This window comes from Malus domestica, chromosome 02 (assembly GCF_042453785.1).
Source record: "Malus domestica chromosome 02, GDT2T_hap1".
NCBI classification, from domain to species: Eukaryota; Viridiplantae; Streptophyta; class Magnoliopsida; order Rosales; family Rosaceae; genus Malus; species Malus domestica.
This window is the reverse complement of record NC_091662.1, coordinates 7,360,195-7,380,927: the sequence shown is the minus strand read 5'-3', so window position 1 is coordinate 7,380,927 and position 20,733 is coordinate 7,360,195. Positions and strand designations below refer to the sequence as shown.

Here is a 20,733-nt window from a genome sequence, read left to right as displayed (position 1 = left end):
AGTGATATCTATAAACAATGTGCGTTGTGATATGAGTTCATTTTCATAACATGTGATAATGTGATAGTCAAAACACGAATAAATTTTTCAACCTACTAACACTGCATCAGGGATTATATTTTGTTCTCATTTAATATTTGTATACCTACCTCGGAGATATTTCCATGAGCAATTATTGTATGCTAGGTCTAAATATGTGCTCAAGAATTTATATCGAGGGAAACAAACTACCTCCAGATTTTAAAAAAAACAAAAAAATAAAAAACAAACAAACAAACAAACTACCTGCAAGGATATACATGTACAATGTCATTTTTATACAAACTCATCCGTATCAAAAATTATGACTTTCGAAGGGCGAAGTGATACTTCAAATTTGTATTTCAATAATGTTACTCGTGTTTATTATGTTAACCATTATGCAAGAAGAAGAGAACGGAGAAATTATAGAAGAAGAAGGAGAAAACAGAGGAAACTTAGAGAGAGAAAGAGAATGATTTCTCACTTGTATTTTCTTGATTGATTTTCTGGTTACAAACCGTTGCTATATAGATGGATATTCACCTAACTGACTTATCCGAATCTTACAAATCCTAACTGCCTTATCTATATACTCTAGCATCCCCCCGCAAGCTCATAGTGGTCCAAGCATGAGATTGTTGTAGTGAGTGTTGAACGATGGTGAACTCAGGCCTTTGGTAAGAATGTCAGCAAATTGCTAGGAAGAAGAGACAACTGAACCAAGAAGCTTCTTGACAGATGACCATCATGAGAACAGATTTTGATACGTCATAAAAGATCGATTGAATTCTTCCAACCAACTGCACAAGTAATCTAATTATAGCAATAAGAAATTCCAACTCAAACTGTAAAAGCTAGCCCAGCAACCCAGCAATTAAGAAGGAAGAAATCATTCTCAAAGTACATCCAAGATAAATGCTTCTGAACAAAAACGTGGGGCCTCCACCTTTTTCAGAAATTCTCATATGGTAGCCAAACTGAGTATTAAATATACTTCCACCATTGCATAACCGAAGAACATAAAATCCTCGAAACTCATGTACAACAGTTTGAGAAGGAACACCAATTTTCACCTTGTTGTCATAGTTAAGAACTAACAATGTCACTTGAATACACAATTGTAAACCCACTGAAATCAACTGAGAGTTTGCACTTTCCTTGTCAATACATTCCAAAACTTTTTTTTTGCATCATGTAAAAACATTTCATCACGATCGTTCTGCTTTGAAGCACTGATAGAAGCTCCCGTTGCAGAATTAAGTGGCAGGGAAGATTCAAGGTAATGAGATAAAGAATTGACCATAATAGAGTCTGTCTCAATTGATTCCATTGTATCTAGAACTTGAAGCTGATCCAGCAAGTTTGGATCTTGTGTAATAGATGAGTTGGTAGTATGAGCGGAACAATGGGCAGCAAGATGATCCTTATGTGAACAAGTTTGACATGTAGTAATTGCAGGTGGCAAAGAACTAGGATATGAAGATGGAAGTGAGTCAAGAATTCCAGTATAACTATCAACATTATCACCATAGCTTGACTGCCATGAATTAGAATTGGATTGAGCATGGTAACCACCATTGAAGCTAGCATGAAATTGAGAGCTAAAGAGAAGAAAGAAAGAACATTTTTTCTCACATTCAACAAGAGCACAATCCACAATGGCTTCCTCAGCGAGCAATTGTGCACAAAAGTCCTTGAGTGAAATGATACTCTCACACCCTCTGAGTACACATTTAAATGTGTTGTATTTTGGAAGGAGTCCATTCAAAGCAATGATCACAAAGTCTTCATCAGCAAATGTGACACCAATAATAGAAAGTCCATCCCTTACTTCTTTAATTCTTTGAAGATACTGGGAAATTGAATTTGATCCATTCTTAATGTTGTAAAGATTAGTTTGTAATTTGATTATACTGGTTTTTGTACTTGGGAAGAAAAACTGGTTTTGAAGACGAACCCATATCTCTTGAGAACTCTTACTACCAATCACACAGGAAATAACATATGAAGAAAGTGTCGCAGTAATTAACAACATCAAGGAATGATCATGCATTTTCCATACTTTATACTCATCATTTTCAATTATTGAAGATGAAGTACTAGATGTTACCTCTGAATCTCCTGAAGAAGTAGAAGAAAACTGAGCAAGATAGAGATTTGATACGTCAAAGTTGATTATTTTAAAATGTAACTATGTCTTGTGAAGTATTTAAGCGTAATTACGGTTATTTGTACGTCATCATATATTTGGACATATTGACATTAAATTTAATTTACACTAACAAATATATAATTGACCATAATAAATTGGTTATTGTAAATTATAAGATCATACATGTTTTTATTTTATTTATTAAATTTTATTTTCGATAAATTTGGTTATTATCCCTAATTTATTTTTCTCATTAATTGAAACTTTATTTTATTTTCATTTTAGATCAAGGTCCTCTAACATTTGTCCATGTCATTATTTGAACATTAAATTATTTACATGTATGTCAATTTTAAAAATTCAAATACGTTTTAATCATTTCTAAATATCTCTTTTTAGTATTTTTCATATATTTCTTTTTAATTTGTATGTGACATCTCACATCGTCCAGGAGAGTGGATCATGTAAGCCTTATATGTATATTCTCATCTCTACCTAGCACGAGGCATTTTGGGAGCTCACTAGTTTTGGGATCTCACTAATTACATATATATATATTATGTTTTAAAATATATCAATAGTTATTTCTTAAAATATATTAATAATTATGTGAGTACATCATTTTTTTTTCTTAAAACTATGTGAAGAACAATACTACTCTATTCTTGATTTTTAAGTAATTATTATATTTTAAAAATATTATTTGAATTTTTTTTAATTTCATTATTTGTGGGATATTGAATGCATAAATGTAGAAACTAAAGCCTTTAAATGATGCTAAGAATCTTGATTAAATATTTGAACAAACAAAATTTCAGTTTAACAATTAAATTAATTAGGGACCAAAACCAAAATCACCCTTCTGATTTTTAGAGAAAGCCTCCAATTTACTGCATGCCAAACTATCAGCAAAAAGCAGCATCTTGGATGAAACTTTTGTCTCTGAAAAACACGTCGTGCATGCAAAAGGCCAAGGGCGTGCAGGCATTGATGCTCTGACTCCTAAAACTCATCGACCATCTTACTTCACGGTTTTAATCACATGACAAATAATCCGTGTTCAAATGCAATTGTCTTTTCCCCATATCACAAAAATTGCATGACAAAATGAGTTTTTAAGTGCCAAAACACTACGTATAAATCATTCTTTTAGCTTAATTAATTTATGTAACATCACACATCGTCCAGAGGAGTGGATCCTCTATGCCTTATATGTATATTCTCATCTCTACCTAGCACGAGGCCTTTTGGGAGCTCACTTGCTTCGGGTTCCATCGGAACTCCGAAGTTAAGCGAGTTTGCACGAGAGCATTCCCATGATGGATGACCCACTGGGAAGTTCTCGTGTGAGTTCCCAGAAACAAAACCGTGAGGGCGTGGTGGGGGTCCAAAGCGGACAATATCGTGCTACTGCGGAGTCGAGTCTGGGATGTGGTGGTGGCCCAGGCCGGAATGTGACAATTTGGTATCAGAGCCAATCCCTGGGCGAAAGTGTGCCAATGAGGACGTCGGGCCCCTAAAGGAGGTGGATTGTAACATCCCACATCGCCCAGAGGAGTGGATCCTCTATGCCTTATATGTATATTCCCATCTCTACCTAGCACGAGGCATTTTGAGAGCTCACTGGTTTCGGGTTCCATCGGAACTCCGAAGTTAAGCAAGTTCGCGCGAGAGCATTCTCATGATGGGTGACCCACTGGGAAGTTCTTGTGTGAATTCCCAAAAACAAAACCGTGAGGGCGTGGTTCTTGTGTGAGTTCCCAGAAACAAAACCGTGAGGGCGTGGTCGGGGTCCAAAGCGGACAATATCGTGCTACAGCGGAGTCGAGCCCGGGATGACGTGGTGGCCAGGGCCGGGATGTGACAATTTCTAATTAATTTGGTGTGATTTTTTTGAAATTGATTAAAATGAGAATCTTGAAGGGCATCAACTAGTGCTTACGAATATGTTCATGCAGCAGGGAAAGATGAGCACGTATACTTGGTGGACTTGATAAGGACTAACTATATATATCCAAATATTGTCATAGGTAAATCCAATGTTTGTTTTTCATCTGATTCGTAGGCACCCAAGCATCACGGTCTCTCTTTGTTATTCTCTTCAAGGGCATCTTTTTATATACTTTGATATGTCTTTATTTTCTGTATACAACTTACAAGCGATCTCGTGCAGGGTAAATACTCGTGGTATTTGTTTGAGAATGTTTATATTGAAAGCAATAATATGATCACAAGCGCATCCCATATAGTTTTTTTTTTATTAAAGTCATAATAAAAAATCAATTGTTTTTTTTTAAATGTACTTGAAAATGTTTCTAAAATGTTTTCAACAAGATACTTTAAAATATTTCTACCTAAGATTATCCTCATAGAATACCTAAAAAAGCACTTGAGAATGCTTTTACATTCCCTAAGACCACTCCAACCCTTGGAGTAAGTCTCAAAATTTCCCTTCTATTCTCCCCTTTCCCCATTTCATTCCAACCCTTGTTCTAAAATGGGGTTAAATGTTAGAACTAAAAAAAAAAGTCAAATTCCAACTAAGATTTGGGCCAAAGTTAGTGGGCTAGCCCACTTGTGCGAGTGCAAAACCAGCAATTGGAGATCAATTCCCCAACTGACACGCCATACTCTCCCAACTCTCCAGCGCTTGCAAGGTGGTGACCCCACCCACGTGGGTTGTGTCAGTCACTTGTCGGCAATAAAGTTGAGCCCAACACCTCCTTTTGTGATCAACGGCTCACATTCAAATGATCGTTGGTTATCCAACGGTCCACATTTAATTTACTTAATGTTTTTGTTTTATATTAATTCTTTAATAATCTGGGGATAAAAATTTAGGTTTTAAGGGTTGTAGCATAAAAGTTGTTTCTGATTAAAACCTAATTTTTTGGGGCTAAAAATTTTAGATTTTATCCCAAGGATTGGAGATGGTCTAAACACATTTTCTGTAACATCTCACATCGCTCATGGGAGTGGATCCTCCAAGCCTTATATGTATATTTCTATCTTTACCTAGCACAAGGCTTTTTGGGATCTCACTGGTTTCGGGTTCCGTAGGAACTCCGAAGTTAAGCGAGAATGGGCCAGAACATTCCCAAGATGGGTGACCCATTGGGAAGTTCTACTCGCATGAGTTCCCATAAACAAAACCGTGAGGGCATGGTCGGGGCCCAAAGCGGACAATATCGTGCTACGGCAGAAGTTGAGCCCGGGATGTGGTGGACCTCGGGTCGGGATGTGACAATTTGGTATCAGAGTCAATCTCTGGCCGAAAGTGTGCTGACGAGGACATCAGGCCCCTAAGGGGGGTGGATTGTAACATCCAACATCGCCCAGAGGAGTGGATCCTCTAAGCCTTATATGTATATTCCTATCTCTACCTAGCACGAGACTTTTTGGGAGCTCACTGACTTCTGATTTTGTAGGAACTTCGAAGTTAAGCGAGAATGGGCTAGAGCATTCCCAAGATAGGTGACCCATTGGGAAGTTATGCTCGCATGAGTTCCCAGAAACAAAACCGTGAGGGCATGGTCGGGGCCCAAAACAGACAATATCGTGCTACGGCAGGAGTTGAACTCGGGATGTAGTAGACCTCGGGTTGGGATGTGACATTTTCTTTCTTATCAAACACCGCTAAAAGCCTAAAAGTGCTTTTGACCACTTCAAAAACAGTCTCAACGTGCCTTAGCTACCTAACCTATGTTTCTAACATTTTACATGCATCTATTAAGAGTTGTATAATTAGAATTATCAAATCCAAAAAACAAAAAAAAAAAACGTAAATGGATTGAACATGTGGATGCATACAAATACACACCCTCAAAAAATAGGAAGTTGGAAAGGATCCATACACATAAATAAAAGGAAATGAAACATAAGGAAGGGAGAATTGAATGAGAAGTCAACATAGGTAAGCCAAACTCATATCTTCTCAACCAAATCCCTCTCTTATTTTCCTTTTCATGCATGTTTGCACTAAACAAATTTAAGTTGGCAAAGCCACACGCCACGGCCAAGGTACGATAGAGAGAACGACTCACAACCACCTTTCCTTTTCCCCAACTTCATCTCAACCATCTCTCCAAAGCCAGTTTGCTTCCAAAAACAGGAGGCAGATTGTCTGCCCTCCTTTTACCATGCCCTTCCCACCCCCTCCTATTTGTACGGTCACGGTTAAGCCACGTCAACATGTCTTATTATATTTATAAAAAAATTAATATAAAATGTTGACGTGGCTTAACCGTGGCCGCACAATGTAGGAGGGGATGGGAAGAGCATGGTAATGGGAGGCAGACAATCTGCCTCCTCCAAAAAATAGCTCCTCTTGTCACATAGAAACCGTACGAACAAATATATATAATGTTATGGAAGGAAGACAGTGATAACAAACGAACAATACTTGACTATTTAATAGATGAGTAGGAGCCCTTATTCAAAATTTGTTACCGATTCATAAATTATGTGCTTATGATCAGAACAAGATCGCCTATGCAAAAAATCAATTAAAACTAAAGTCGTTTAGTCATTAAACTGTATAAAAACAAATGAACGGAATTGGTAAAAGTATTATAAACTATCTATGTATTTGTTACAATATATTGACTAAACGACCTAAGTTTTATTTATTTTTTTTGCAGAGATGATCTTAACATAATGATTCATAATATGAACGGTTCTGATTGTAAACACAAAACTTTGTGATTTAAACACAATCGGAGTGCGAAATTCATATATTTTTTTCTGTAATATGGGTGGATTATCCCAAAAACTAGCTCAAAGAGTTATTATAGGAACTTCCGTCATATTATCAAATAATCGAATTCCAATCCAATCAGGAAGATTCTCAAAATAATGGTACACAAAATCCATATTATACCTCTAGTTGACAATATCATCTGCCATCATATTTTTCTTTGGTACCAATGAGTACAGATACTGTAGTGCGGACTTTAACTTCTGAAGGATATTAAAAATTTAAAATCATGTCTCAATTAATGAATTGTCATTTTTTTTTCTTTGGTACCAATGAGTGCAGATATGTAGTGCGGACTTTTGATGCTTCTTTTATGTGGCTCGCAATAAATACAACCTTATCCCATGTTAGCACTAACGGGACTGTTTAATTAACAAAGTTCAAATTCAGTGTGTTGGTTGCTCCATGCTACAAACACAAGTTATTTATGTCAATCCACAGTTTTCTAATGGCTAATCTAGGTTTAAGCTTGGACAGCACCATTGTTTTTCAACGATATTGGAGGAGTGGGAAATTGAATTCGAGATCTCAAGTGCAAGAGTGAACGCTCTTAACTAATTGAGCTACAATTCTACAATCAAGCTTCGGCAATGTCATCGATCTACCTGAAAAATAGGAATTAAAAGTTCACACCAAACCAACTTAGGCACGAGCCGGTAAATCTATGTTAAATTTAAGTAATTGTAATCAATAAGTTCAGAGTTTGTTCAAACTAATGAGTTAGAGTTAGAAATAGGTCAACAGTTTGATTGCGACATCTGAGCCATACGTGTAAAGAAATCAAATATACTTTTCTATGGCCACAATTCAGCTCCACTCGCTTCTATCACAAATTGATTGGCTAGCCATGCTTTTCAAAGATTCAAGAGCCAACTAAAGGGAAAGGAATTCATGCTAAAAAATGGACAATCATATAGAGCATATACATACATAAACAGTTTTGAATACTGTACTCGAAACTATACGATTATTCGCAGAGTATAAGGGAGAACACGATTGAAGGGTCGAAAGAAAAAAGAATTTAAATTTTTCATGGAAAGAACAGCACACAACAAACCCCCAAAGGGACAATCATGAATCTTTACATGGGTCAATTTCTATACTTGCAAATGATAAGATACAAAGTACATTTGGAATCAACAGGGCCTTGTTAGTGGGCACCAGCAGAAATGTAGGAAGAATGTATAACGTTTGCGGGGTTGTAATCCTGGATTTGGCAGACGAGATAGGTGATAATAACATGGTAGTGGTGTGCGACTTGTACGAACAAAGGCCTGACATGAAATTTCCCACCTTCTGCATATCCTGCATCACACACTATATCCAGGACGTAGGATATTCTAGAATTCAGTATATAATTGAACAAAAAGCTTCCGTTCGGAAAAAAAACATCCAACTAAGAATGTGAAAGGCCAGAAGAATTACAAATTTAACACTCTTCGTGCGCTTCCATCTGTAGGTTCTGGTGTTTGAGGGTGTTGCTCCTCAAGTATAGTTTGAACCCTCTGCATAATAGACATCAGATGAAAGTCAAGTCTATGAGAAAGAAGAGCATACACAATTTAAATATAACAACAGAAATTTCAGCATTTTACCTTTACAGAACTTCCAACTTCCTCAAGTTTTTGTAGTAGCACTAGATCCCCATACCTGAGAGACTTTGACGGGGACCCCTGAAGCTGACAAAAGGAAAAAAGAGTTTCTTAATGGCCTAACGAGTTATCAAGGATTTATCAATATGTCCAGATAAAGCTTTGCAGATATGACCAACAAAGTTCAGCTTCTTTGGATAAGGATTGAGATTGGCACACCAAAATAATCTGGCATATGACCTACCTTCAAATTTGGAATATCTTCAAGTGTGGAAATTTGTCTAGAGAAGACCTCATTAGTCATGCTTGAAAGGCGCATGAGGACTGCCTGAAACGGACATCAGGGGAGACAAACTCATCTTTTCTAAAATTGGGGATATCCTGCGAATAAGTGTTTAACTAAAGTGGTGAGTAACATACCTTCCTGAAAGCACTGGGATTCGCAATGCCATGAATTTGAACATCATCGCTTGCCGGCCGTCTGACACCAACATGTTCTATTCTAAGTGAGTAGACACCGAAGAGAGACTGCAGATATCCTGAGTATAACAACAGTATCATAAAGGGTTCCGAGGCATTATTCGAAGACTAAACCTCAAAATGCACAAAATAAAACATATGTATCAAAAAGTAATCTGGGAATGTAACACTTATGTACTAACTGCCAATGCTCCTTACCTTGCTCGATCACAACATCCGCTACTGAAGGCAACAAAAAATGCTTCTCTTTCTTCAACACCCCGAAAATTGGAAATGGAACCGGCTTTGCATACTGAGCTAAAGAAACAAAGCATTATCCAATGGTAACCAGCAACCCATAATTTCACATACCAAAAGCAACCAAATTCCAGCAGCATTCGAAGTATTGATCAATCGACAAACAATCAAATCAACCGAGAACAAAAATCCGCATTTGGGAGCTCAAATCATCAACAACAACATAAAGACTCAAACTTCAACTTCCAATTTACCTTGTAGACAATGGCATTGGGAGTGAGATAGAGCTTCCGCGATCGAATATCCTTTCGCAGAATGTAGCGGCGGACGGGCAGATAAAGCAGCATAAAAATCCCAATCCCCCATGCCAGTACCAAAAGCCCAGAGTAGAGAAGCCATCGTGCAGTTTGGTACTTCACAAAATTCTCCTCTTTTTCCTGAAACGAAGCTGAATACAGAACTGGTTCTTCACCTTCAGCTTCGGTTGCAGTTTCTGAAAGTAACCCCTCCTCCAAGCTATCAATCTCCACAACGTCGTTTCGCGTCCCCATCCGAATGCTCACAGATCCAAACCCTAAGCCATAGCCAACCAGGAACTAAAGGTCAAATTTTTCAGAAATTAAAAAAAAAATGCAATTTTTCAATGAAATTTGCATCGAAATAATGAAAACATACCGATTGGTTGGATGTATGCGATCGGTTCAGGACTTCTGAGAGGTTGAAGATGCAAGAGAGACGACGAGGTTCATAAGCAGGTCTTCTGCTTTCCTTCTTTCAGTGTATCAGTCTTCAGCTCAAGCGGGCCGAGCACTGTAGTTTAGGTGCGGGCCAGGCCCAAAGCCCAAATTATTGGTAGAATGTGAGCGTCCAACTTAAATTTTATATGCAAATTTTTCATCGGTTGTGGAGAAAATATTTTTCTTTTCACAAGCGTTTTTGTTATAAGTATTTTTGTTCGGAGCATATTGTAACTTTAAAAATCTAAGTACCTTTTACCATTGATTTTTTTTTGTCACACATAGGCAAAATTATTTTCGGTGGTTAGATAGCTCGTATGATGGTCGGAAAACGTTCTTTGCCTTTTCCGGAATCAATCCCGCACATGTCCAATGCTTGTATGTCTCTTATACCATATCACAACGTTGGCATTCAATCTCAGAGCCAATTGACGAATACTTTTTATTGAATACAATGATATATTTACACTATGGTTGGAATTTGAGTTAAAGCCCACAAAGGTGTTGAACTATAATGATTTAGTACAAACTCATCATCAACGAGAGATTTGAAGTATGATAATTTGATATCAAACTCATTATCAACCAGCGTTGTACCATGAGTTAAAAAGACTCAAAGATTTAAGCCTTTAACATTAGGCCTTCCATGTAAAACTTGATTTTTTAAGCAGTTGTAAGTCCAGGCCCAATAATTTAGGGTTCAAGACGAATTGTTATCGGGTCGGGTTATGTGCTTTATTAACAAGCGAATTCGAAGTTGGAACAAGGAAGAACAAGCAGAAGCAGAAGCAGAAGCAGCTCAAATGGTGGCCGCCAAGAGAAAACCGACCGAAACAGAGGAATCCGATATCTTCGCGCCTTGCTCTTTCTCCAGTATCGGACTTCACACACAATTATGCGAACAACTCGAAGGTAACCCATGATTTTATTCTTCGTTTTTTACACCGAAATCGCACTTTAATTTTCTCAAAAAATAACAAAAGATGATTAATTTGTGTTAATTTGATCGAAAACAGAGAGGTTGGGCTTCAAAGCTCCGACTCTGGTCCAAGCTCAAGCCATCCCGGTCATCCTCTCCGGCCGCCACGTGCTCGTCAATGCGGCCACCGGCACGGGGAAGACCGTGGCGTATTTGGCTCCAGTCATCCACCACCTGCACTTGTACCAGCCTCGGATTCAGCGCTCCGACGGAACTTTCGCGCTGGTTCTTGTGCCCACGAGGGAGCTGTGTTTGCAGGTTCACGAGATTCTGCACAAGGTGCTGCACAGGTTTCATTGGATTGTTCCGGGTTATGTAATGGGGGGTGAAAACAGGTCTAAGGAGAAGGCCCGTCTGCGAAAAGGTTGCCGAAATTGTATTTTTCGTGTCGGGTTTTGTTAAAGTTTTGATTTTTATGTTTTCTTCTTACTGACTATGTGCTGCTCTTCAGGCATATCTATTCTTGTTGCAACTCCTGGACGGCTCTTGGATCACCTGAAGAATACTGCTTCTTTCGTGCACACGAATTTGCGTTGGATTATCTTCGATGAAGCAGATAGGTATAATGCTACATACAACGTATTGTGCCCAAATGTTGTTGTATAATTGTTATCATCCATGTTGGATTTGCATTCATTCAATATCGATATGGTCTTTTTACAGAATTTTGGAATTGGGATTTGGAAAAGAAATAGAGGAAATACTAGATCTTTTAGGCTCAAGGCAACATGGCTCTGCCGCTAAGAATGTCGCTGTTACAAGTAAATATGAGTTTCCGAGGCAGAATTTGCTATTATCAGCTACCTTAAATGAAAAAGTCAATCACCTTGCAAAAATGAGTTTAGAGAAACCTGTTATGATTGGCATGCCTGAGAAGAAGAGGCAGTCTATTGCATTGCATGAGCATTTAGGATCGGACGCGGATGATGATGACACACAAACAATGAACACAACAGGCTCTGTTAGTGAAGATTATAGACTTCCTGCTCAATTGACACAGAAATATGTAAAAGGTGTGTCCCGATAAATTTCCTTTTTCCTTTTTTCTTTTTTTGTTGGGCCGGTTGATAAAAGTAAATATATGGCGATTAATTGTTTTGATCAACCTTCTTTGCAGTACCATGTAATGCGCGGCTTGCTGTACTTCTTTCCATTCTAAAGTATCTTTTTGAGCGACAAACTTCCGAAAAGGTAGCCTGCACATCAACTTTCCATTTCCTAATGGTCATGGAAACTAGCTTTTTTTAGGGGACAGTCTTACAGACAAACTTCGACCCGACTTAGTGGGATAAGGCTTGGTTGTTATTGTTGTTGTAGTAGTCTTATAGACAAACTTCCATTTTCAAACTTCATTTCGTTATGCTCTACCCTGTCAGTTCGCTCACATACTCATTTTACAGATTGTGCTATTCTTTTCAACATGTGATGCAGTGGATTTTCACTACTCCTTGTTAAGTGAGTTTCAATTCAAACCTTCTTCAGGACCAGATGCAGAACCTAAGCATAGGTTTGTTAATTGTAAGACCTTCCGGTTACATGGGAATATGGAGCAGGAGGACCGAAGAACTGCTTTTGAGACCTTCAAAAGAGAAAAATCGGCTCTTCTTTTGTCCACAGATGTTTGTGCTAGAGGTTTGGATTTCCCGAAAGTAAAATGTATTATACAATATGATTCTCCAGGCGAGGCTACTGAATATGTTCATAGGTATTTGGACTTCTTTGTCTTCCCTTTTCTTTTCCCATTTTATCCCCCTTCTCTTTTGGATGTGCAACTATATTAGCCAGACTCAAGAGATGCATAAAACAATTAGCGATAACAAATTTTCTTGAATTTATTCAAATTTTGAAAATTTAAGAACTAATTGGTATTTAAAATGGACTAAAATATTCTTTTTCAATGGCTAAAATTACATGCTTATATGTTGCAAGATTTGTTTCTGAGCATGAAGTTTCCCTAGGCTAACTCTATCATGCATCTTTAACGTTATTCATGATATTACATTGAGTTTCCCTGAAGATGTTTATTTCATTCTTGATGTAGGGTTGGAAGAACCGCTCGGCTGGGTGAACGAGGAGATTCATTGTTGTTTCTACAGCCAATTGAAATGGATTATTTGAAAGAGTTGGAGAAACATGGTGTTTCTCTAACAGAGTTTCCCCTCCTCAAAATATTAGATAGTTTTCCACTATATGGTCATAAGCATGTCAGGAAATTTGTTTCCATTGACGGACATCCCTGGGTTATGTCTTTGCAAAAGGCGCTCGAAGCATTTACCGATAAGGTACTTCTATTCTCCTAATTCTTCTTCGGTGTGCCTTAGGATATGCAGTATGGTGTTGTGTTTGTGCTGTAAAGAAAGCCCTACATTCGGTTTTCTGCATTTTTTTTCTTTCCTAAATTATGTGAAAGTTTTATATATCTTGTCGATTAAGAACAATGTTTAGTTAGCTCACTTTATGCTAGACATATTTTATGAGTTTCATTCTTTGTGATTAACCTTAACAAATTTGACTTTATTTCTTTTCTTAGCCGGATATGAAGATACTGGCCAAAAACGCATTTTGCTCGTGGGTTCGTGCATACACTGCCCACCGTGGTGAGCTGAAAAGAATATTTATGGTGAAGAAACTTCACTTGGGACATGTTGCGAAAAGCTTTGCATTGAAAGACCAGCCTTCCTTGGTCGGTAAGTCATTCCACAATCAAGAAAAAAAGAGGAAGAGGGACGAAAAGCATAAGGGATCATCGAGAAAGAGGAAGGTTTCGAGGAAAACATGATTGCGGATAAAGATTGTTTTGGTTATTCAAATTGTATGCTGTTATATTCTTTTTTCTTGGATCATAGAAGGATAATTTAGCATGGCTTGACAAACCCTTGGAGTAATGTAGTCATTGTTGTAACCTATCAAGTACGAAATCTCAGTTCTTGAGCCGAAGTTTGCTGATGATTACAGCTTACCTTGTCAAAATGTAGCCCAATTCACAATCTGTTTAGGCTGGTAGCCCAATTGACAGTTGAGACCGATTTGTTTTATGTCTAAAAAAATGCAAGGATCAGCCCTGCATACGGCCGAGTCCTGGTCATTCATGCTTGTTTGACCCACAATGTAGGAACGGTCAAGATTAACCCGGCATACAGTCGAGCTATGGCCGTTCATGTTTGTGGAGCTCTCAAAGCAGGAACGGTTAGGATCAGCGAGCTCATGCGCGAGCGTGAAAGATCCCGGAGCTTGAAGGAGCATTTTTGTGAAGTCTTTAAGGGGAAAATTTACCATTGTGGTGAAAAGGTGTTTAGCTCTTGCATGAAGTTGTGAGTTCAAATCTTTCACTAATTAATATAACCTTTAATCTAAGAAAATCTATCGTTTGATCCAACAAAAAAAATAAAACCCTTATGAAATTACGACCTTTCTCATTAAATTAAACAATGGATAAAATATGTGAGGCTATGGGTTTACCGTCGTGCTGTCTGAAGCTACTGACTAAGACATCTCTAAGGATCTAGTTCTTATTTGTTTTGGGTGATATCTTGTGAATCTACCAAATTCAATGTCACGTGATCTCTCCTCTCACAGGAGAAAGATTTTATAGGCTTGATACATTGTCACCGTGACATTTTGTGCTAATCATATAAGTCGCGTGTTAGCGTTTTTCTACATGTCATCTTATAATTGACACAAAACGTGATGATGACTGCATATTTGTACCGTGAAAACTACTCTCATCCTGTGATTTTCTGTAAGTTACAATGGGTCGAGGGATTCATCTGAAAATGATATTCATCATCCATGTCCCATATTAAATGCGGAAATTGTTTTCATCGTTTTCAGTGTGATGGACAATGACATAGAATGGTCCATTATCTGTAACACCCCGTCCCCGAAATATTTATTTTTGGGAATTAATTTGGTTGATGGACCCAAACTAAACTTTTGTTTAGTTGACTACCATTAATTCCGATTTCCTAATTCAATTCACTAATCCTTTACATTAAATTCATGACCAACCTTTAATTAAAAACCATAAGTTAAATACTCCAATTATTTACCAAATTCCTTCCCTTAGTACAAATTCACAATAAAGGATTCCTCTCTATTATTTCAGTATCACCTATCATAATTCTTTAATTATATACCTTGTTTCCATCCATGATTCATAATTAAAATTTCCACACCAACGTACTAATTTTGTTCTCACTTGACACCACTTTCTTTTATAAATCAATTCTCATTATTAAAATTATTTCTCGAATTGTTTAACCTCACTTGTTTTATAGTTGCATCTAATGTCTCGTTAGACTGCCTATGTACCCTAAACAGGGATCAAGCCATTTGTAGTTCACAATTCCAAAATTCAAACCAAATCCGAATATATTCATTTTGTCCCACATATACCACAATCGTATTAATATTCAAACCACAACAGTTAGATCTCAAAAGCATAATTAAAATAACAAAATTTGCATCAAAACACAATGTCGGCTCCCTGGTCGTGCGCCACCGCGGGTGGCAGTCAGACACCCCGACTCGCCGGAAAATTCAACTATTTCTAAAAATTCTCAAAAGTTACATAAATAAAGATCTCAAAAAGTAGAACAAACTTTACACATGCGGTCAAGTCCAGTTTCGCCTGGAATGGCTCCAATTTGCCTTGAACCCGCTGGAACCCTATAAATGGGTGGCCTCGAATCGTCACCTCTGGTGTCCTGCCGCTCCTACCATTGTTTGGGCTTTGTTCCAGCCATCTAGGGAAGGGTTTTGGTGGAGGTAATTGTAAGAAATCATTTCACAATTGATGGATTTTGGGCAATGTCTCCCGCGGCACCCATCACTATTTCTGTACCAAAATACGATTAAATTCCCTCTAATTTTTTGGTGGAACTAGAAGAGAGAGGGCCAAGGTGATGATTAGGAGCGGTTTATAGGTCTAATTCGTCGGAAAATTGGATGAGAAACGGCGAGGATCCGCCAGTTTGAGGAGACAGGTCGCATGGGTTTTGGGCCAGGATCTGTGATCCTGTGCACCCTCCTCCCCTCCTTTTTCCTCCCGGCCTCCCCCTCCCCTTCGTCCCCCTTCTCCTTTTTCCTCATTTCTAACCTTTCCTTTTCATCCCAACCATTCCTCTTTTTTTTTCTTCTTATTTTCTTTTCATCTCAGCCACACAGGTGGCACACCTCAGACTCCAGATTTTCTGGAGGATTCTAATTAAGAGCAAAATTACAAAAATATCTCTAACTTTAAACATTAATAACTCCTTCATTATAACTCTGTTTCACGAACGGCTTGCGCCTACGCGTTCGTGAGATCGGGCTATATTAAAAAAATATAAATAGTGACCTTAAAAGGTCTACGGATTTTAGATAATTAATTTCCAAACTTCAAACTTCGTAATTTATAATAATTTCCGGAAATAAACTTTAAATTTTTTCCCAATTCTATTTTCATCACCATAAATCGATTTACTTTTCAATTTTTCTCCACATATTTGTAATTATGAATATATAATTCATATGCTTAAATTTTCAGGGTATTACACTATTCATAAGAATTTAGAAAATTGACTTGAAAAATATAATACAAGCTGCAAAGGGTTTAGGATTAAAGTTCTAAAAAGCTACCTTCCACTTATGGGAGAAACTTTTTCATGTGCCCAACACATTATGTCGACCTTTTACAAAAAAAATTGTCAAACTTAGAAACAATGTCAAATCCGCCATCCACTATTATAACAGCTTGACATAGTTTGTCGAGCATATAGAAATTATTTTCCACTAATGGCCATGGATTCATATCCGAGCTCAACTCTTTGGTCCAAGCGGTTTGATGGTTACGTTGTTGGAGTAATAGACTAAGGTTCGGATAGCAATTAGGATTGTGATTGAGATTGTACCTACTGAAATTTTACGCTTATATACACGATAAAATGTTACGAATTCATTACTCTTTTGTTCACACGCACATCCAAACGTTTCAAAATCCCAACACCTTCTAAGCTAAGCCTACATGATTAGCCAGTACATGATTAGGGTTTGATAATTTTTGCTACTAAGCTAATAAAAATATGCAGACACATTTGTCAAGTCAAAAGAAGTCGTTGTCCAAATTGGTTACGATAAGGAAATGGACGTTGAGCCCACTCGTATAAACGTGAGTTAGCAATATCAGCCACTGATTTATTGTGAGTTTCACGTGCATCCGCAACTGAAAGACGACTGTCCCAAAAACTTGTGGGATGTTTTAATTTAGTGAATAGTATGAGATAGACATTTGCAACCAGTCAACCTTGTTAGATGAAGGGTCAAAATCAAACCCACATGGATTGGCGGAACTGCCAAATGCACCTGCCGCGCTGACGGACTCAGGACCATAACCCAATGATGAGGTGTCCATACCCTTCATTGGGTCCTCACCTAATTTTGAGACAAAGTAGGCCCAATATTAATTTCAGTCAAGCCCAGTACCCTTCATTGGGCCCATTTCACGTCGGATCAACATCAAACCTCTTTGAATTTTAATATTACTTGTTCATTTTTCACTGTGACTTTGTTTAAGCTTTTACTCGGGAGGGGGAGAGTGAAAAGTCTCTAATAATTTTCACACGTTACCAACATTGTTGCTTTGAAGATTTGGGAAGCTATCCAACTGAAAAACCCTTGTTCCATTGGTCGATCTGAACTGAAGAAAAAAAAACACCTAGTTTCATCAGTCGAGCTGAACCAAATGAAACCCTAGTTGTATCGGTCGAGGTAAACCAAAAAAACCCTAGTTTTGAGCCTGAGCAGGAAAAGAAATTGAATTAAATCATACTAGTTCTAAAAGATGTCTAACTAACTCAATATCTGGCTCAAGTATTGACATGATTCCGTGTATGTATGGAATTAATGTAAACTCAATTCTTGCTTGGTAACACACATGGCATCCAACATGAAATGTTTCAATTGACCTACACTTATGGTATAATCAACAACGTACCATTAGTTAATATACGTTCTTTGTTGGATAAAATCCTAAATCCAGCTCATAAACGACAATTATTTTATTTATTTCTATTAAACGAAAATTATAAATAAAGGAAAAAAAAACTGTTATTATGTCGTTTCTCTTAAATCGATACTATCAACTGTAAATCACATCTAGAATCTTAGACAATGGATGATCTTAGATAATGAATGAGTGATGCTGTATAACCTTGTTCATTTGAATAAGCAAAAGATCTTAGAGCAGATATTAGATCGCAAGTTCTCCACAAATGCCAAGATATCGAATGCTTTTATTAGAGACAGAAAAATTGGTTCGTGCAGGTTAGAATTATACGCAAATGATTTAGTAGCCTCTCCTTTTGATGCAGTACTATAAGGCCTTGTCATCCTTAAAATTGTTGATAATGAATCACACATTGATGAGAGAAGAGACATTATAAGAGTTTATAAGTAGTTGATTTCTCCCCATATTGCTAAAGTAATTGGTTTTATAGTGAAACCTCAACTTTCTTCATGGTTACAAAGCAGGTTGTCCCATGTATAAAACCAAAACGGCTACACTTGCTCTACATCACCATATTTGTGTTGTCCATGTGTTTGGTTTGAAAATTCGCCACGTGTAAGGGGGCATGTAGAGAATGGATCTAATCACATTGATGCATGGAAGGATGGACATCGCGAGTGCTTATAAGTAGCTTGACTATTCCTCAAATTGTTAATTAGTTTTATGATAAAAGTTCTACTTTCTTTAGAAATATCATAGACATTTTCTTTTGAGCATTTTGATCCAGAAAAATTCAGTTGTTTTCAGATTAAGTCCAATTTCATTTAATTTTTTATAGACAAAAAAATTCAGCTGCATTTTGCCTACGATATTTTTGTCCAATTTAATGTTCCTAACTTATATATCAATAATTAATCGGATATATAGTGAAAAATCACAATGCCCTGCCATATATGCGCGTCAGAAAAACAACTGCAATAATGCAAATAATTCATCAACTTTTACCAGAAATAAAAATAAAAATAAAAAGACTTGAAGAAAAAGCTTCATCTTCATGCAGAAGAGCACAGTAATAAACCAACCAGTCCCCACGTGACAGACAGTAATAATTCATGGAATCATAGTAGATTAAATCCATGGGCTGCATTTTTTAAGGGGTTATATTGTAATTAACCCGACTTTTCATTAATCTATTTGCCATTAGTAATTAACTTGGTTTGATTAATTTGAAATCACTAAGATTTAAATAATCGATGTTAAGAATATAAAGAGAAAGGAGGAGTGTATTGTGACAAATGCAGGAGGCAAAGCCAGTGGTATATTTACTCACTCGTTCGATTTGTATATAGGTTTTTGGGACACTTTGAAGGGAAGGTTCCCTCTAACAGGCATTTGTTCCGTGAATCTCGTTTCTTGCTTGCTTTTTGGGGTTCATCAATTGCTTCCTACTCAATGTTCACTGTATGTAATTTGTATTGGTAGGATTAGGGTTACCAAATATTCTGAGATCCTACCCCATTTTGGGGAATATATATGTAGAAATTAATATGATAGAAGATGGCTACGTGGATTAACTTTTATTATGTAATTTATGCATTTAATTGTCATGTCATTACTCGTTTGATATAAACGACAGTGGTTATTCATACTTTCGCTTACTTTTCGCTTATTTTTTGCATTTAAAACTCAATACTTTATTATTTTAAATTGTAAGAGAATGATTGTATTCTAAGAACGAAAAATAATATTGTCAAGTGCAACACCGCTATTTTGAGAATGGTTTTAAATCAGACGAGCATGCATGATTATATTCTGAGAGTAAGAATAACATTGTCATGTGCATATATAACTACTACTTTGAGAATGAATTTAAAGGTCTAAATGGATTTGTATAACTTATAAGGTTATATTCTGGCTACTATATATCTCTAAGAACTAGAACGAACACATATACTTTAGTAAAGATAAGAAGGGGTTCGAAGAAATAGGTTGCGCAACATATACACATCCCTAGCTAAGCCTCCAAAAACTATTAGTGTAACATGCACAAGTTGGAGGGAATGGAGTTGATTGATTGAACCCCACCTAGTGATATTGCAGTACAAGATGCCTCCTTGAATTGGCCTACATCTTTTTCTCAGTGGATAATACAAGTAACTTGCAGGTCCCTCTCCTTTTGAAGATAGTGTTGAATCACCTGGATGGCGACCTTAGTGGCTCAGTTATCAACATCAACTTCCTGGCTCAGTTATCAACATTGTCTTCCTTTCTCCCTATCTTTCCCCGATCGAGCTTGTATATGCCACAACAAACCATGCAATTTTAGGGTTACAGCATCTCTTAAGGACTTAGCAAAAATTTTCCTTAAAAAGGTTCTTTGCTAAGTCCTTATGAGTTAATTAATATCTTAACCTTATTTTATCTATGAGGCTCAAATTTGATTTTCCAACTCTATTACTAAACAATGCTTTTGAAAAAAATGTGTTACAAGACCCAATTTGCTGACCTGAAGAAGTAGCAACTGACCTTGTAAATATAGAACTTCAATTGCTAATTCTTTAGTTGAACTTTTATATGAACTCTACAATTTTCTTTCTACATCCAACTCAATTTTTTGAATGTTATTCCCATTTAGTCCTTCCATCAAACTAAAAGTAAAAATAAAACTCATAAAATTAAAAAATCTTTCCACACCCAGCTAATAGCAAAGCTTAATACCTTCTCTTCCAGCGTTGTCAAGTCCCCTGCAACACTTCCACTTCCTCTTTGTTGTTTCATTCTTTTTTTTTTCAAC

The 20,733-nt window shown here is 37.1% G+C and overlaps 3 protein-coding genes across 4 annotated transcripts; 1 reads left to right on the top strand and 2 right to left on the bottom strand.

The window, feature by feature from the left end:
* Positions 1–1,156: 1,156 nt before the first annotated feature.
* LOC139190776 (uncharacterized) lies at positions 1,157–2,074 on the bottom strand. Its single transcript, XM_070811250.1, has one exon. It carries the CDS (start codon positions 2,072–2,074, stop codon positions 1,157–1,159), a length of 918 nt encoding a protein of 305 aa, XP_070667351.1.
* Positions 2,075–7,925: 5,851 nt separating this feature from the next.
* LOC103451359 (uncharacterized) lies at positions 7,926–10,051 on the bottom strand. 2 transcript variants are annotated; one of them, XM_008390776.4, is made up of 8 exons: positions 9,914–10,051; positions 9,493–9,812; positions 9,200–9,293; positions 8,942–9,060; positions 8,766–8,849; positions 8,525–8,608; positions 8,355–8,434; positions 7,926–8,246 (listed from the first exon to the last, which is right to left on the bottom strand). In XM_008390776.4, exons 2-8 carry the CDS (start codon positions 9,787–9,789, stop codon positions 8,240–8,242), a joined length of 765 nt encoding a protein of 254 aa, XP_008388998.2. In that variant the 5' UTR covers positions 9,790–9,812; positions 9,914–10,051; the 3' UTR covers positions 7,926–8,239. The 2 variants fall into 2 exon arrangements, with proteins under 2 accessions (XP_008388998.2, XP_017179087.1); XM_017323598.3 differs by having other exon boundaries at positions 9,200–9,298; positions 9,914–10,025.
* A 662-nt stretch (positions 10,052–10,713) lies between these two features.
* LOC103451367 (DEAD-box ATP-dependent RNA helicase 17) lies at positions 10,714–13,974 on the top strand. Its single transcript, XM_008390782.4, has 8 exons — positions 10,714–10,887; positions 10,992–11,318; positions 11,406–11,514; positions 11,618–11,967; positions 12,072–12,145; positions 12,355–12,659; positions 12,996–13,236; positions 13,485–13,974. Exons 1-8 carry the CDS (start codon positions 10,779–10,781, stop codon positions 13,731–13,733), a joined length of 1,764 nt encoding a protein of 587 aa, XP_008389004.2. The 5' UTR covers positions 10,714–10,778; the 3' UTR covers positions 13,734–13,974.
* The last annotated feature ends 6,759 nt before the right edge of the window (positions 13,975–20,733 follow it).